Source organism: Penicillium cataractarum (genome assembly GCF_028827025.1).
Source record: "Penicillium cataractarum strain IBT 29864 chromosome Unknown utg000001l, whole genome shotgun sequence".
Lineage (NCBI taxonomy): Eukaryota > Fungi > Ascomycota > Eurotiomycetes > Eurotiales > Aspergillaceae > Penicillium > Penicillium cataractarum.
The window spans coordinates 1,523,458-1,538,515 of NW_026622737.1; the positions used below are offsets into that span (position 1 = coordinate 1,523,458).

Genomic DNA, 15,058 nt, shown 5'->3' on the forward strand with positions numbered 1-15,058 from the left:
GTTGCTCGGCGCGAGACTATTACGATGATTTGCATCCAAAGAAAGCGTTTGCATTTGAGCGGTGTTGGAATTGGCTTATTAGATTCATCCCATATCCCCAGCGAGAATCAATTGCTACAGCCACGTCAGAATATTAACATGAACATCCGGTCCCTAGTCCGCCTTGCTCTTAGCAAATCTTCCAGTAAACTTTCGGATATTTTTGCCCCAGAAATAAATCGGTATTCCCAGTAAACCAAGTACACCAGTCAAAGCACCAAAGGTACCAAATGCACCGTCATAGCCACTGTTATCCACAAAGAAGGTAGTGCCATAACTCGTTCCGAACGAGATAAATCCTCGGAACGCACAGATAATAACGAGCAGGGGACCAGCCCGTGCGGGATAACTGTCCAGTAAGTACGTGATCGCAACTATATTTGCGCCCACGAAGCAGAAGTAGTAGGCTGCTACTGCCCATACATACACCATCCAGTGGTAATGCTGCGGATGGGCAGCACCCTGGCCGTAAAGGACAGCGGTAAAAACACCAACGATGACGGGGAATATCAGAGGCAGGAGTCTGATTTCCGGCTCATGCATACCTCCATTACGCTTGGCAAACCACTTGATGAGTGCATCAGAGCCTGTTCCGAGTAGTGGGAGGGCAATCAGGGCGACTAAAATCTGTCCGCAGTTCACGTAACTTGTGCTCGAGTCTGGCCAGTGGTAAGGAGCGCTGGTCAGGATCGTGCCGTAGGTTGTACCAATGGCAATGTTGACACCGATAGTGAGGCCATTGATACACAAGGCCCAAAAAACGTTGGGGAAGAGCAGGAGTTGAAATGTTTGCTAAAATGTATGTGTTAGACGTTTAACTAGGGAATGAGAATTAGTTATTCATACCTTCAGAACATCAATAGCCTTGTACCATTCAGGCTTTCCAACCCAGAGTCGCATATCCGATTTCCAGGTCCTTGGTGCGTACTTGACAAAGTCAAGTGGCGGCCTCTCCTTGCAAACCATGACAGCGGGTTTGGTGATTCCATCAGCTTCAAGATCCATTTGTGTCGCCGAGTTATCATCCGAGACCGTCTCTTGGTACGCATTCAAACCACGATCATATTTCGTTTCTGGGAGAAGCACCACAGCCACCAGGAACTGGAGTCCAGCTAGACCTGCGCCAAGACCATACCAGCCTTGGGGTGTAATAGCTCCAGCAATTGGACTGGCAAAGAGGGTCCAGATAGTAGTTAAAACAACTTGAATGGCTTGTTGAAGCATGAGATATTTGCCTCTCTCGTGTAGGAAGAAGATTTCCTGTTGAGTGCATCTGTTAATTCCATTCTCGCGCATCAATATTTTGTTCTGCTCAATCATACCTGGGTAATCATGGGCACCAGTGCCTCACTTTGCCCTGCGCAAAGTCCTAGCACCATTCGAGCACCGAGATGCCATTCATAGTTTTCCGCCTTGACACATAAGACGGCGGCGAGTATAAGGATAAGGGTGAACATCAAAAGAACGATTCGACGGCCGACGGCGATTGCCATAGGCATGCCAATAAGGTTGCCAATACCCCTAATGAAAGAAAAGTCAGCCTTCAGCTATTCATTTATCAAAGGCCTAGAGAATGAGGCACTTACATGAAAAGCGTTGGGTATGTCATCAACTGGGAGATAGCCGCATAGTCGTAGCCGGCTGCACTGTATTCGGGGACATAGAAAGTGATCACGCCGCCAAATCCAGACACAAGAGAAATGCTGAGAGTGGAGACTAAAGTGACGAGTCAATTCAGGTCATATCTGGATAAGGCATAATAAGTTCGAGCACGTACATGTAGAGATAACGACGAGAACGACTGTCTTCTGCCACATTGGCATGTTCATGGGATCTGTTTCATCGCTTAGCATTGAACAAGAGTCTTGGTGTAGACTGCCATGTACCCTGTGGATCCGCAGTAGGAGTGGGAATATAGACAATGGAACCCTCGGTCAACTTGACCGTTCCCATCACCTTGTTCGCAGCATCAAGGCCATTCTGTTTCAATTTATCATCATACATGACCTCAATCTGCTCCTCGGAAGCCTTCTCAGCGTCCTTCATTTTGCTCGTGTTGACAAGACCAGCTTGATCAGAACACAGATGAAAAAGTCAATTGCTATAGCACCTTAATCAGGAGCAGCGCAGTACCATTTAAGGTTGTAGGATGCCCCTCAGAGACGCCTCTCAAAGGAATCCTGTTGATTTAATAGGCGACGGAATCCTTGTTCTCCCCAGGATAAGGCCCAAGCCCTCTTCGGCTCTGCCGTAGCTTCCCACTCCCGCCGAGCCATGAGATTCAGCCACAACGCCCCAACGGCAAGTAGAAAGAGGTAATTGCGCTCTTGCCGTGATAGCATCAGCCAGTCATGCTTCACTAAAAGTAAGACTAGCTCTAGCCGATCCTCCAGTTTTTTGACCACGGAGTTACCCCGGCTCCCCGGACTGTATCCACGAGGGGGGATGTGGGGGTTGGCCAATGTTTCTTAAGTGGACTTCCGAGCGGGGGAGTGGGAGATGGCTTTTGGATCAACATTCTCTCGGGCGGGAAAAGCGGCTGGGAGTGATCGAACGGCCTGGGCTTGATTTTCATTTCGCCAAAATGAACCAAGCATTATCTGTCCTCGACAGGTCGAGGGCCATTTTTCGCTCAAGAGACGATGCATACTTGTGAGCGACGTAGTCCTATTTAGCCCTCCTATGAGTGACATTCTTTGAGGAAATTGCTACTGCAAGTAAAAATATTTAGAACATAGGAACCGGGATTCAATTTGTTGCGAGCTGTATTCTAAACATTTCCAGTGCTCCACACTCAGTACGCCTTCACACCAGCCAATTTCAAGACCGTATCCGTCAACTCGGGCTTCTCGAATGGCTCACTGCGATCCTTTGGGCAAACAACATCACCACGCATAGGCTTCTCCTTGGTCGGCCGAATATTGCTAACTCGGGGTTAGTAAAAGTCCAGTGAAAACGCTTCATCGATAGATTACGTACCAGTGGGGCCAGTGGGTAGTTCCAATGTAGTTCTCAAAGCATTGCTTCTTTAGCTCCAACGCCTCAGGCGACGCAAAGCGCTTAGGTGTCATGCAGATATACTGGACGTGGCGAATTTGATCGCCCTCGGGTAGACAGGCGTAGTGCATGGTGCGAGAGTCCCATAGGACGAAATCGCCAGGTTCCATATTCACCTTGATTAGCTCACAGCCACGTTCCTTGAACCACTCGACATCCTTGTCATTGAACAAGAAAAGGTCCATAAATTCCATCTCCGGGGGTGGTGCGTCCTCGTGGTTGTATGACTCGCGCTTTTGGGCGAAGAATTCATCGAAAAGCTTAGAGGAGCCTTTCATCAACATAAGGCCTCCGTCTTTAGGGCCGTTGGGGGCGTAGTTGAGTAGGCCCTGGACAGCTTGCATTCTATTGTTTTGTCAGTAGTCAATTATTCAATAGCGCTCAAAAGGATCTCCCACCCTTTACGCCTCTGATTCTGGTCACAGTGCGGCCACGGACTCCAACGAAGATCCTTGCGTCGCGGCATAGAGATGTTCATTCCGTCAAATGAGCTGATCAACTCCTTTGTTTCCCAAAGTGTCTCAAAAATGTTGATAACTGCGGGCTCAGTGCGTGCCTCCCAGGCCATCTTCTCATGGGGAGAGCCATACGCAAAGTACATGCTTTAACCCTATCAGCAATTGTCCAAGCCTCTCGATATGAGAATCCTTACCCTCCCTTGAAACTGACAGGCAAATGCGCCTCGGTCCAAGTACTTTCATCATTCTCATCAAAGCCAAGTTCAAAATTCTTCAGCCACTGGATCTGCTTCTCGCGATAGTATTGGGCCCGCTCAGGGCTGATCACGTTCTTGATAACCACGCAACCATTCTTGTGAAACTCATCACGCCAGTCACCGTAGTTGCGTGGCTCAAAGGTAACCAAGTCATGGCTGCCCCCATGGGGAAGCCAATTCTTGCTATCGGGTGGAGTAACCTTGGTCTCGGTAGAAGACATGTTATCAAAGTATAAGGTTAGGAACGGAAAAGCAGAAGTCAGAATGTGGTTTAGTGATGGCGTTGAGAGTAGAATGCTAATTCTTTTTCGGGGGCAATAAATATCACATATTTGCAGTTAATTCTCAGTTTCTGGAGTCAGCTGCCAATTAGCCTCAAATTGGGCGTATGATCGCTAAAAAGTCCACCTCCACCCCCACTCGGTTCCTCACGAAGGTGGACAAGCGGCCACGATATCAAGACAATAAAAGTGGGTGGGGCTTCACAGGGTACTTCTCCACTTCCCCGGACAACAGTGTGCGGGGAAGCTACCCCGTGATCTAAATAACAAGATGATGTACGCGTATATCGGAAAATGGGGAAAGGAGGGTGGGCCAGGGTCCAAATGAGGAAAGCCGGTCGGGATATAGTGGGCGGTCCTGACAATAGGATGTCTCTAACATTGATCACCTCTATTGCACTCGAGGTCCACGAATCCAAGTCACCTTTAGGCAGCAGAGAATTGAGGGTGGAATAAGTATCAATTTCAGGGAGCAAAACTTCGCATCTGTTAACAGCGCCGCCACCAGTCCAATATGAGGATAATCGTATCACCTAGCCAAAGGTTGGCGAACGGATGTAAAAAGTGTCAATATAGCTAGCAAATAGCAAGTCCGAGGTTGTTCCAAAAGAATGGAATGAATTCAATGCCAAGCCCCTGAAAAGAGACAATCCAGGCCGAGCATGATGTTGAGAGAGTCGTACGCGAAAGTGCTCGCCCCTACACCGACGTCTATCGGCCAGTCAAAACGACCGGGAACTTTCCTGCGTTAATGGACTGGTTATTCTATGGAAAAAAATCATCCTATGTCGAGGACATCGGAAAGTGGGCTGAGCAAGTCAAGACAGCGATTCCTATATATGAAATACTCTAGACTGGACGGGGAAGTTGTCAGGCGTCACGGCGTTATTTGGGTGAACATGATGAATCACCAATCAATTAGACTGCGCGCTTTGAATGTTATGACATTATTTGAACACAGCACTGGAGAGTTGCTTTTAATATACATGTTCAGGATACAGTGTGTCCCGAAACTGCTGCGACAACCACTGATTGTCTGTGCCTAGCGCCAAAAGACATCAGTCCACATTGGCATTTTCCGGACTAAGCACTGTCAGTTGGCACCATAAGAAGTCTGAGACCACCCGAAGTATCGCGTTAATTATTCTGCCGGCAAATAGTGGCTGCACTGCTGAATTGTTTCGGGATCAAATGGTAGTTAGTTGCAGATTTAGGTAAAATCCTGAGTAAGCCATGCTCACATCTACTGCTACATCTCCAAAATTGAAACCCATTCCCACGATCTCTGTAGAGAGATAATTTGTGCGGAGCCCACTCTGGCAGCACCATCGATACCATTTTTAGCAGCATCCGAAAAAGCTCAGTTTTTCAATGCGCATGAAAAGATTTACAGGTGGCCGATTAGGCCCATGGCCCAAAGACAAACAGTTAAATGAGGCCGGCGTCGTCACTTCCTAAAGTTCCATTGTGAATGCGATTGGCTGCGGGCAATCGAGCCATACGAGTGCTGGCGTGCAACTTATCCGAAAACCCACAGGTGACTCGGGTTTCCAAAACCTCGACTTCAACAACACCTCAAACTCGCACAAATTAGTTCCAAAGCAAGGCTCACTTCAACAATGGGTTACTCCTGTTGCGGCCCATCGGCTCCAGCCCCTGAGCCTGATGCTACGCCCATCGCGGCTCCCACTGACGAGACGAGCGGTTACCAGGATTCTTGCTGCGATCGGGACCGCGGTAAGCCTCTCCACACCACGGCCCCAGGTCAGGCAGAGCCCACCCAGGAGAACCTGGATGATTGTTGCTCTCCCGGCAAATGCACGGACAACAAAATTAAGAATGATACCGACGCGCCTGACTGCTGCCGTGGCAAAGTCAGCCCATGTTGCGACACGTCTTGCCTTGACCGCTTAGCTATGCGGGAATGCGAGATGAGTGTTGCGGCTGCCCCCGGGCCATATGGTCAGCTAACCGGTGAGTACTGTCGCCGACCTTTGAGAATGGCATTCAAAGATTGCTAACTCCCCTCAGCTTGCGGTGGAGCTTCCGACCGCAAGGCATGCAGCCAGCATAGTCTCTCTACCCTCGACCGCTACGGCGCCATTTTACAAGCCTTGGGATGTATCTGCCGCGCTCTCATTGCTCTTGGCCAGGAAACCTGCTGCGAAATCCGTGAGCGCCATTCACTGGACGGGAAGCAGTGCTCTAAGAAGTCATCTGCTTGCTCCCTTCTTCGCACTTCGCTGGATTTCTGCAGCAGCAACGGCTCCGTCACCAAGGACCAGGCCCCGCAGAACCGTCTCCACCTGCGAAGGGGTTCTCGTGAAAGCGTCAGGCCTGTAAAGAAGCCGTCCGCGGATGCCTGCGTTGTCTCTTTTTGTTCAAAGGACAAGCCCGCCGAATGGCCTCCCATCAAAAGCAAGTGCTCGAAGCCTTGCTGCTCTGAGGGCAGACCTATCAAGGAACCTCCCCCCAACAGCAACTGTGCCGGCTCTTACTGCACGGGCGACAAGGCTATCAAGGACGCCCAAACACAAAACAGGCCCTCCTGTTCTTGCTGCCCTGTGGCCCCACACGCCACGGCTCCGTCCGTCAAGGACAACTCTTGCCACTCCCTTGGTAAGCCCGCAAAGGAACCTGCCGCCCAAACTGGACGCCTTGATTTTTCCTACTCGCAAATTTGCCGTGTCAAAGAACCCTCTCCCAATGTCGGCTGCTCCGGATCCTGCCGTCCTGGAGACCGGCATGCCAAAGACAACGACACTAAGAGCACTTATGCGGACTCGTGCTGTTCGAAGGCCAAGTCCGTTGTTGAACTTTCAACTAGTGGATGTGCAGGATCTTGTTGCAGAACAGCTAAGAATACGATCATCAAAAAGCCCTCCAATCCCGCATGTTCTAGCTCTTGCTGTAAGCCACTGAAGCACGATATTGTGAAGACTCCGAAGGACAAATGCGCGAACTCTTGCTACGCAGAAAAGGGGCCTTTTGGCCCTCAAGACTCTTGGACTAATGCTTGCTGCACGTCGCCTGCGCCCAATCCCGATTTGGAGATTGAGGAAGCCCCGCTTCAGGCTATCACGGACATAGAGAATCAGGGTATTGGCAAGGAACATGTTGTTCTTAGCATTTCTGGCATGACTTGTACCGGTTGCGAGACAAAGCTCAAACGAACTCTTGTTACTGTCCCCGCTGTCAAAGACTTGAAAACCAGTTTAGTTCTCTCACGAGCCGAGTTCAACATTGATCTTCGCCTTGGCTCAGTGGAGGAAGTCATGAAACATCTGGAGCGAACGACTGAATTTAAGTGCGAAAGAGTCCAGAACCAGGGATCTAGCCTAGATCTTATCATCCCCAATGAGCTCTCGAACTTCATTAATCAGACGTGGCCAGACGGAGTTCTTGAAATGGCACTAGTGGATCAGCAGACCGTGCGAGTTACGTTTGATCCGAAGATCGTGGGGGCTCGAGACCTTATCGAAACGACTTGGGGTCCGCCAATTGAACTTGCTCCTCTACGCGGTGACCCTTCGCTGGAGGCTGGCAATAAGCATATTCGTTATGTCGGATATATAACGCTTCTCTCCGCTGTCTTGACGATTCCTGTGCTGGTTATGGCATGGGCTCCGCTTCCTGAGAGGGAGGTGGCATACTCCTCGGCTTCACTCACGTTAGCCACGATTGTTCAAGTTGTTATAGCGGGGCCTTTCTATCCTAAGGCCCTAAAAGCTCTCGTTTTCTCGAGGGTTATCGAGATGGACCTCTTGATCGTCTTAAGCACTAGTGCTGCCTATATTTTCTCGGTGGTCTCCTTTGGGTACCTTATTGCAGAGAAGCCGCTTTCAACTGGTCAATTCTTTGAGACGAGCACTCTTTTGGTCACATTAATTATGGTCGGTCGATGGGTTACCGCTCTCGCTCGTCAGAGAGCTGTGGAATCTATTTCTATCCAGTCACTTCAAGCATTAACAGCTATCCTTGTCGATAAAGAGAGCGGAACGGAACGTGAGATTGACGCTAGACTTCTTCAATATGGCGATACCTTCAAAGTTCTTCCTGATAGCAGAATCCCGACCGACGGCACTGTGATTAATGGGTCGTCTGAGGTTGACGAGTCTATGCTCACTGGCGAATCTAGACCGGTGGAGAAATATCCTAAGTCTATAGTGATTGCTGGGTCTATTAATGGACCTGGAGCTATGACTGTTCGACTGAACCGGTTGCCGTGCGATAACACTATTCATGCTATTGCTGCGATGGTCGATGAGGCTAAATTATCGAAACCTAAGCTGCAGGATCTCGCAGACCGGGTAGCATCCTACTTCGTCCCGGTTATAGTGGCATTGACAATCCTTACGTTCGTCATCTGGGTCGCAGTTGGCATGACTATCCGTGGATATGATGGACCTGAAGCTACAATCCAGGCTATTACCTACGCTATTACTGTCCTCATCGTCTCCTGCCCCTGCGCTATTGGACTGGCTGTTCCTATGGTCATTGTCATTGCTAGCGGAGTTGCGGCGGAAAGAGGTATTATCTTTAAGTCGGCAGATGCCATTGAAATAGCTTATAAGACGTCGCACGTTGTGTTTGACAAGACTGGGACCTTGACTCGGGGAAAGCTTTCTGTGGTCGCGAAGGACTGCATCGATGTGGATAAGCTCCCGCTTCTTCTAGGTCTCATCGAAAATAGTCGCCACCCAGTCTCGGTTTCTGTGGCTACTTACCTCAAGGATGCTTCAGTGATAGCTTCGACTGTTCCTGAGCCTAAGAGCCTTACTGGTAAAGGGGTTGAAACTACGTTAGATGGCCGGAGACTTCGAGCAGGCAATTCTCGCTGGCTGAATTTATCGGAACATGAACTTGTCCAACCAATGCTTGCTCAAGGGTACACTGTCTTCTGCTTTACTATCGATAACGCTTTACACGCGGTCTACGGTCTTGAAGATGAGCTTCGACCTGACACTGCGGCGACGATCGAGAAGTTACAGAAGCGTGGCGTTTCGGTACATGTCGTTTCTGGCGACGACGAGGGAGCTGTTCGAACTTTAGCGTCCAAGCTTAGCATTCCTGACGACAATGTGCGTTCTCGAAGCTCGCCCGCCGATAAGAAGGACTACATTCAGACGCTCCTCGGTACTGGCATAGATCGCAAGAAACCGATCGTTGTTTTCTGCGGTGACGGCACGAATGATGCTGTTGCTCTCGCGCAGGCTACGATCGGCGTCCACATAAACGAAGGCACAGATGTCGCTCAATCCGCCGCGGATGTGGTTCTTATGCGTGCCTCTCTGGGTGGCATCCTCACTATGATGCACGTCAGTCGGAAATCTGTCAACCGCATTAAGTTCAACTTTACGTGGAGCCTCGTGTACAACACCTTTGCAGTCCTCCTCGCTGCGGGATCTTTTGTCAATGCGAGAATTCCTCCAGAGTTTGCGGGACTGGGAGAGTTGGTGAGTGTCTTGCCAGTCATTGCTGCTGCGGTGCTTCTGCGCTGGTCGAAGACCTAAGCACTGAGCACCATCATTGCACGAGTGACGAGGGCTGAAGTTCAACAAACTCTCTTTTATGTTCGACTGAAATCACCTTTTTGAAGATGGGATGCGCCAGCTCTATTATATTCGAATTCGACTCGCAGTCGCAGAATGCTGTATTTCTGTTGTTATCGATAGTCTGCTTTAGTATTAGAAGATCCCTCCAAATGAGCCTCAATTCAATTCGTTCCATTCTCCACATGTGTAGTAATCGGAGGGGCGTACTCGATAAAAAGAAAAACTTCCGAATTGACAAGGGTGCAACAATTAGTGACACCCAACAGGAGCTCATCCTTCAAGCAAACAAGGATGCCGAAAACGTGCACGTGAAAAAATCCGCTCAAAAGGACAGCCACAGGATATGTGCAAAATGCGTCATCGATCCAAACAAGGTAGACGCAGAAAAAGCGAAGGTAGACTTGGAGGAGTCTTTTAAGGCCAATAATTGATGGACGCCATAGGGAAGAAAAATTGTGATAGGGTCAAAACGGGTTTCAAGCATCAAAATCTTGTATGTTCAGGCCCGCATGTCGAAAATGGCCTCTGGCACTCTCTTCTTTCGCACCGACCACATTAATACACTATTCAAGAAAAATATTAAATCCTCGCTCCGGGTCTTTCTCGTAGTCGTCCCAGTTACGCTTAATGAACCCCTTGAGCTCAGCAAAAAACTCTTTAATTGGGTTCAGGTCCGGCGAATAAGGTAGCAAATAGACTAGCTTCACCCCTGCGTCCGCGCACATTTGTTCAAGTCCTTCCGACCGGTGAAATGACGCGTTGTCTATGACTAGGACAGATTTAGGCTCTAGCTATCGTCCGTAATGTTGGAGTAATTAAGCTATAAAGTCTTCAAATACGGCGGCATCCGTAGAACCACGGAAGACACGCGACAGAACGATCCTATCCTAAGTATACGTAGGTAATATCTGGTATCTTTAATCACGATGGAACTGCGTTACTTATAAAGGGGACGTGCTACGTAGTGCCTAGCCTGTCCGTCTGAACCTAACACGTTTATCATATCCAGATTCATTAACATAGATAAGGTAGTACGATTTAAAATCCGAGAGATTATATAGATAATAGTCTCGTAAATCGGCATTTTGTTCTCTAGCACGTCTCCGTGCAGTCTTTTTAGACCAACCCTTTACGATAAGGTCTCTTCTGATGCTGGACGTTGTAACTATGGCCTGAAACTCATCCCATAGGAACACAACTATCTCCTCGAGGTAGAGGCTGGGTTTCTTATATAGGTGATCACAAAGAGCTTCGATCATTAGGGGCTTCACAGTTCGTTTTCGTCCTACTCGTGTTTGTGGTGCGTATATACTTCCAAATTGTCGCAAGTTGTTGCGGATGCTAATGATGGTCTGCTTGCTGCATTCAGCCTGGCCAGCCATTTCAGATGTGGTGAAAGATTCGCTCTCTATCATGTCACGGATGAGAACAAGCTTTGAAGGCGAGAGCCTAGGAGCCATGTCGCCTGTACTAATAACGGTAAGCAGGGAACCGTTATGCAGGTAGTTGCAGCTTGTCACGAAAGGAAGAGAGCGGAGAGGAGGTACTCGGTGTCTGCTAATTTCGTGTAAAATACACCACCCATGGTACTGAAGTTGTACTGTAAAATACATGGATTCTTGTAGAAAGCGGTCTGTATCAAAGGTCTTAAAATAACATCCAATCACAACTCTCGTATTTAGGACCTATTTTCCGGGAATCAAGTCCAAAGAGTGTGGGGTCAAACTGAATTCGAAAACTACTGTGTCATTTACTTTTTGCACGAATTCTAAGGTTTGCAAGTCAACATGCCCTGCATACATCAACGACGACGATAAGATAAAAGTCACGTGATAACGCGTCGCGTTGACGCGCATTGAAATCCCACCGCTCCTCTCCCGCTCCTCCCCGCCAGAGGTTGTCACAAGTTCAGAGGGTGCAAACCAGCGACTACCTTATTTCCTAAATTGTTCAGAAGACCCAATCAAAAAGGGGGCTTTTTGTCATTTTCTGATCTCATCATCTTCAACATGACACAAGAACAAGTTGCTCCCGCGGCAGACCCCGCGCCCGCGGCACACAATCCCTCCCACGAAGAGCACCAATACCTCAACCTGATCCGTACAATCCTTGCTCAGGGAGAGCACAGGCCCGACAGAACCGGCACCGGAACGCAATCGCTATTCGCGCCACCCCAACTTCGCTTCTCGCTCTCAAAGCCCAACCCCAATGGAGGCGATCCGATCCCCGTTCTACCTCTTCTCACCACGAAACGAGTTTTCCTCCGCGCCGTTCTCGCAGAGCTTCTCTGGTTCATCTCCGGCTGCACGTCATCGCTGCCCCTCTCTGAGGCTGGGATCAAGATCTGGGATGGAAATGGCAGCCGGGAGTTCCTTGATAAGGTTGGACTGGGACACCGGGAAGAAGGCGACCTCGGCCCCGTCTATGGCTTCCAATGGCGACACTTTGGTGCCGAGTACGTCGATGCAAAGGCGGATTACACGGGCCAGGGAGTTGATCAACTCAAGGAAATTGTCAACAAGATCATGAACACGCCTTTTGATCGCCGTATCATCATGAGTGCGTGGAATCCGGCTGACCTGCGGAAGATGGCGCTCCCGCCTTGCCACATGTTTGCGCAATTCTACGTGTCTTTCCCGCCAGGAATGAAGCTCGATGAGAAGACTGGAAAGCCTACTGAGAAGGGTACCTTGTCTTGCCTTCTTTACCAGCGCTCTTGTGATATGGGTCTCGGTGTACCCTTTAACATTGCCTCGTACGCTCTTCTCACGCATATCCTCGCTCACGCTGCCGATCTCCACCCCGGCACTTTGATCCACACTATGGGCGATGCCCATGTCTATCTTGACCACGTCGATGCGTTGAACGAGCAGTTGACTCGCGAGCCGACTGAGTTCCCGGAGTTGCTTATCAAGCGTGATGACCGGGGCAGCGCTGTCATCGACGGTTGGAAGGAGGATGAGTTTGAGGTTATTGGATATAAGCCTCACAAGACCATCAAGATGAAGATGAGTGTTTAGTGTACAGTACCACATTTGGAATCTTTCCTACGTTATAATGTTTAGACGATACCAGTCTCTTTTGTTTTGAGAAAATAAATGCCATGATTTCAGACTATGCACAAGCGATATATAAGCTATGATTCCATAGTCCAATGTTTCATGTACACGCCATAAAGCAAACCGCTTTGAGGTATCATTAGGATGAGAAACGCTTCCAGATGTAAATGATAGCAAAATGAAGCAAATAAACAGACAAAATATGCAAGACAGCGAGTATAAATGCATCATGAATTCGCGAGAACCACCCCGGCGCCTCGCAGCAACACAATAGTATCGCCAGACTTGAGTTTCCCACCGCCAATCGTATCCGAAAACTCCAGGAAATCCCCAGACTCGACGTGGAAGATTCTCAATCGCGCCTCCTCTCCTCCACCACGATTATTCAAGTTCTCAACCTTCAACCTGCGCGCCGCATCGTCCAGCACTCGACCAACCTTCCACCTCGAGTCGAAATAAAAGTCCCCAGCCGGTGGCTCCGCAGCCTGAGTATCCGCCGTTCCAACCGTATGCAAGTATAACCGCTTATCGGCGGGAACACCTGCATCGCCCTTCGCAGACCGTTTCATGGCATTGACACTGGCGATGCGCGCCGCAGGACTGTTGGGCTTAACCTTCGGCTTCGGAATGAGATTCGAAGTCGCAACTTGTTTCTCTTTACCCCAGGTCCTCATGCGCGAAAACATCGACTTGATCGTTTCATTCGCGCTGCTGCCTTGCCGTGCGCCCAGCGGGGTAAGCTTGGCGCACTCGTGTTCCTCTCGAAGCCGGTGCTTAAGGCAGTACTGGTGATTACAGTTCGGGCAGCGCACGCCGGGGTCTTTCAGGGTATTGATGAGGGTTTTGCAAGAGACGTGGGCGCACTGATCGGAGTTGTAGATGTTGGGCCTTTCGGGCGCAGTGCGGTTCTCTTGTTGGTTTATTGTGCCGTTGCGCCGGCGGGCCCATTCTCCAGCGTGGGGACATTTGTGGGCTGTTTCGGAGCGGTGGTCGAGGCAGAAAGTGCTTCGGCAAGATTCGCAGCGGAAGGGGAGGAAGTCGAGTTGGCCGCAGTATTCGAATTGGCAGTGGCGGCCGATTGATTCGAGATCTGTGTCGGCCATTTGGGTGTAGGATTCGCTGGGTGAGGAGGTTGCCCCTCTGGACATGCTTACGGGAGACATAATAACGAGTGAAAGGATTTAACAAGAGAAAAGAGTCCTCCACGAGAGAATGAGTGAGTCTGGAGACAAATATATGAAAGGAAGATCGGAGATCGACCAGAGTAGAATGCGATGGCAACCCGTGACTAATGTGGAGAAGCTTCCAGGTTCCGCCCCTGTTGGAGCGGGCTTAGCTAATGAGCGCGGAGGCTCGGCGTTTAACTAAGAAGATGCCCGCTGGCCACCCAAGATTTCTATATCCATGCCTATGCACACGTTTACAAGTGGCAAACCTGGCTCAGCCACCAGCCCAGCTCCACTCCCAGCTTGCCCTCCTGGTCATACATCACTAGATGGCCCGCACCTTCAATAAGCACCACGTCCTGAGCATTCAGCTTCGCCTTCAATCTGGCCGCCGTCTCCACAGGAATCCATACATCCTCCTGTCCCCAGATAATCCGCACAGGCATCTTTCTTCCCACTTCCGAATACCTACACTCAACCTCTTCGGTACTGCGACTATTCGCTTGCACCATCTGTCTCACAAACCCTATTCGCCCTTCCTCCGTAGAAATCCATTGACTCTTTAGCATCTCCATAGTCTCCTTATCCAACCCTCGATACGAGGCATCACGGATATACGCCTCGACAACCCCTTCAAATACCGGCCCTGTCAGCGCAGTGAACACGCTCTCATTCTCGGCAACCAGTTTAAATAGAGGTTGACCAAATGGCCCGATTGCAACCACATTGATCAAGCATAGACTGGCGTACTCGCAGCCATGAATAATATGAGCCCGTAGAGCCATCAGACCGCCATGATCATGCGCAATAACGTGTGGTTTCTGCTGCCACTCTTTTGCCCAGTGCTCTAACAGGGTGGCAAATATTGCTGACTGCTGTGAGAGACCTGCGTCCAAAGCGAGCTCCTTGCTGATGGCATCTGCTTTGCCGGGGAGAGGCTTGCCGAGAGGACTTGCCCCGAAGCCTGGGTTGTCGAACAGGTAGACGTGGAAGTATTTTGAGAAGGATTGGGCGTAGTTGGTCCAGACTTGTGAGGACCACGGCGTGCCGTGTATGAAAATAACAGGTTGTGTTGCTGGATCACCAAGGGATGTCCAGCGGATTTGGTAGCTATGAGTAGTAGTAGAGTGGTCGAAGGTTTGGTCGAGGTCGATGGTCGGTGATGCCGCCATCTTGCTGGATACTT

General features: G+C 49.8%; 6 protein-coding genes across 6 annotated transcripts; 2 read left to right on the forward strand and 4 right to left on the reverse strand.

Moving 5' to 3' along the window:
* Nucleotides 1–153: 153 nt before the first annotated feature.
* On the reverse strand, nucleotides 154–2,085 carry N7496_000501 (uncharacterized protein; the record flags this gene model as incomplete). Its single annotated transcript, XM_056693432.1, has 6 exons — nucleotides 154–831; nucleotides 886–1,299; nucleotides 1,362–1,560; nucleotides 1,626–1,755; nucleotides 1,817–1,873; nucleotides 1,926–2,085. 6 exons carry the CDS (start codon nucleotides 2,083–2,085, stop codon nucleotides 154–156), a joined length of 1,638 nt encoding a protein of 545 aa, XP_056560161.1.
* Nucleotides 2,086–2,833: 748 nt separating this feature from the next.
* Nucleotides 2,834–4,032, reverse strand: N7496_000502 (uncharacterized protein; the record flags this gene model as incomplete). The annotated part of the gene is made up of 4 exons (XM_056693433.1): nucleotides 2,834–2,963; nucleotides 3,019–3,441; nucleotides 3,495–3,698; nucleotides 3,749–4,032. 4 exons carry the CDS (start codon nucleotides 4,030–4,032, stop codon nucleotides 2,834–2,836), a joined length of 1,041 nt encoding a protein of 346 aa, XP_056560162.1.
* A 1,679-nt stretch (nucleotides 4,033–5,711) lies between these two features.
* Nucleotides 5,712–9,605, forward strand: N7496_000503 (cation-transporting P-type ATPase PCA1; the record flags this gene model as incomplete). The annotated part of the gene is made up of 2 exons (XM_056693434.1): nucleotides 5,712–6,066; nucleotides 6,124–9,605. The coding sequence occupies 2 exons, from the start codon at nucleotides 5,712–5,714 to the stop codon at nucleotides 9,603–9,605; spliced, it is 3,837 nt and encodes a 1,278-aa protein (XP_056560163.1).
* Nucleotides 9,606–11,656: 2,051 nt separating this feature from the next.
* On the forward strand, nucleotides 11,657–12,667 carry N7496_000504 (thymidylate synthase; the record flags this gene model as incomplete). The annotated part of the gene is made up of 1 exon (XM_056693435.1): nucleotides 11,657–12,667. The coding sequence occupies one exon, from the start codon at nucleotides 11,657–11,659 to the stop codon at nucleotides 12,665–12,667; it is 1,011 nt and encodes a 336-aa protein (XP_056560164.1).
* A 266-nt stretch (nucleotides 12,668–12,933) lies between these two features.
* Nucleotides 12,934–13,854, reverse strand: N7496_000505 (AN1-type zinc finger protein; the record flags this gene model as incomplete). The annotated part of the gene is made up of 1 exon (XM_056693436.1): nucleotides 12,934–13,854. The coding sequence occupies one exon, from the start codon at nucleotides 13,852–13,854 to the stop codon at nucleotides 12,934–12,936; it is 921 nt and encodes a 306-aa protein (XP_056560165.1).
* A 272-nt stretch (nucleotides 13,855–14,126) lies between these two features.
* Nucleotides 14,127–15,044, reverse strand: N7496_000506 (alpha/beta fold hydrolase; the record flags this gene model as incomplete). Its single annotated transcript, XM_056693437.1, has 1 exon — nucleotides 14,127–15,044. One exon carries the CDS (start codon nucleotides 15,042–15,044, stop codon nucleotides 14,127–14,129), a length of 918 nt encoding a protein of 305 aa, XP_056560166.1.
* Between the last annotated feature and the right edge of the window lie 14 nt (nucleotides 15,045–15,058).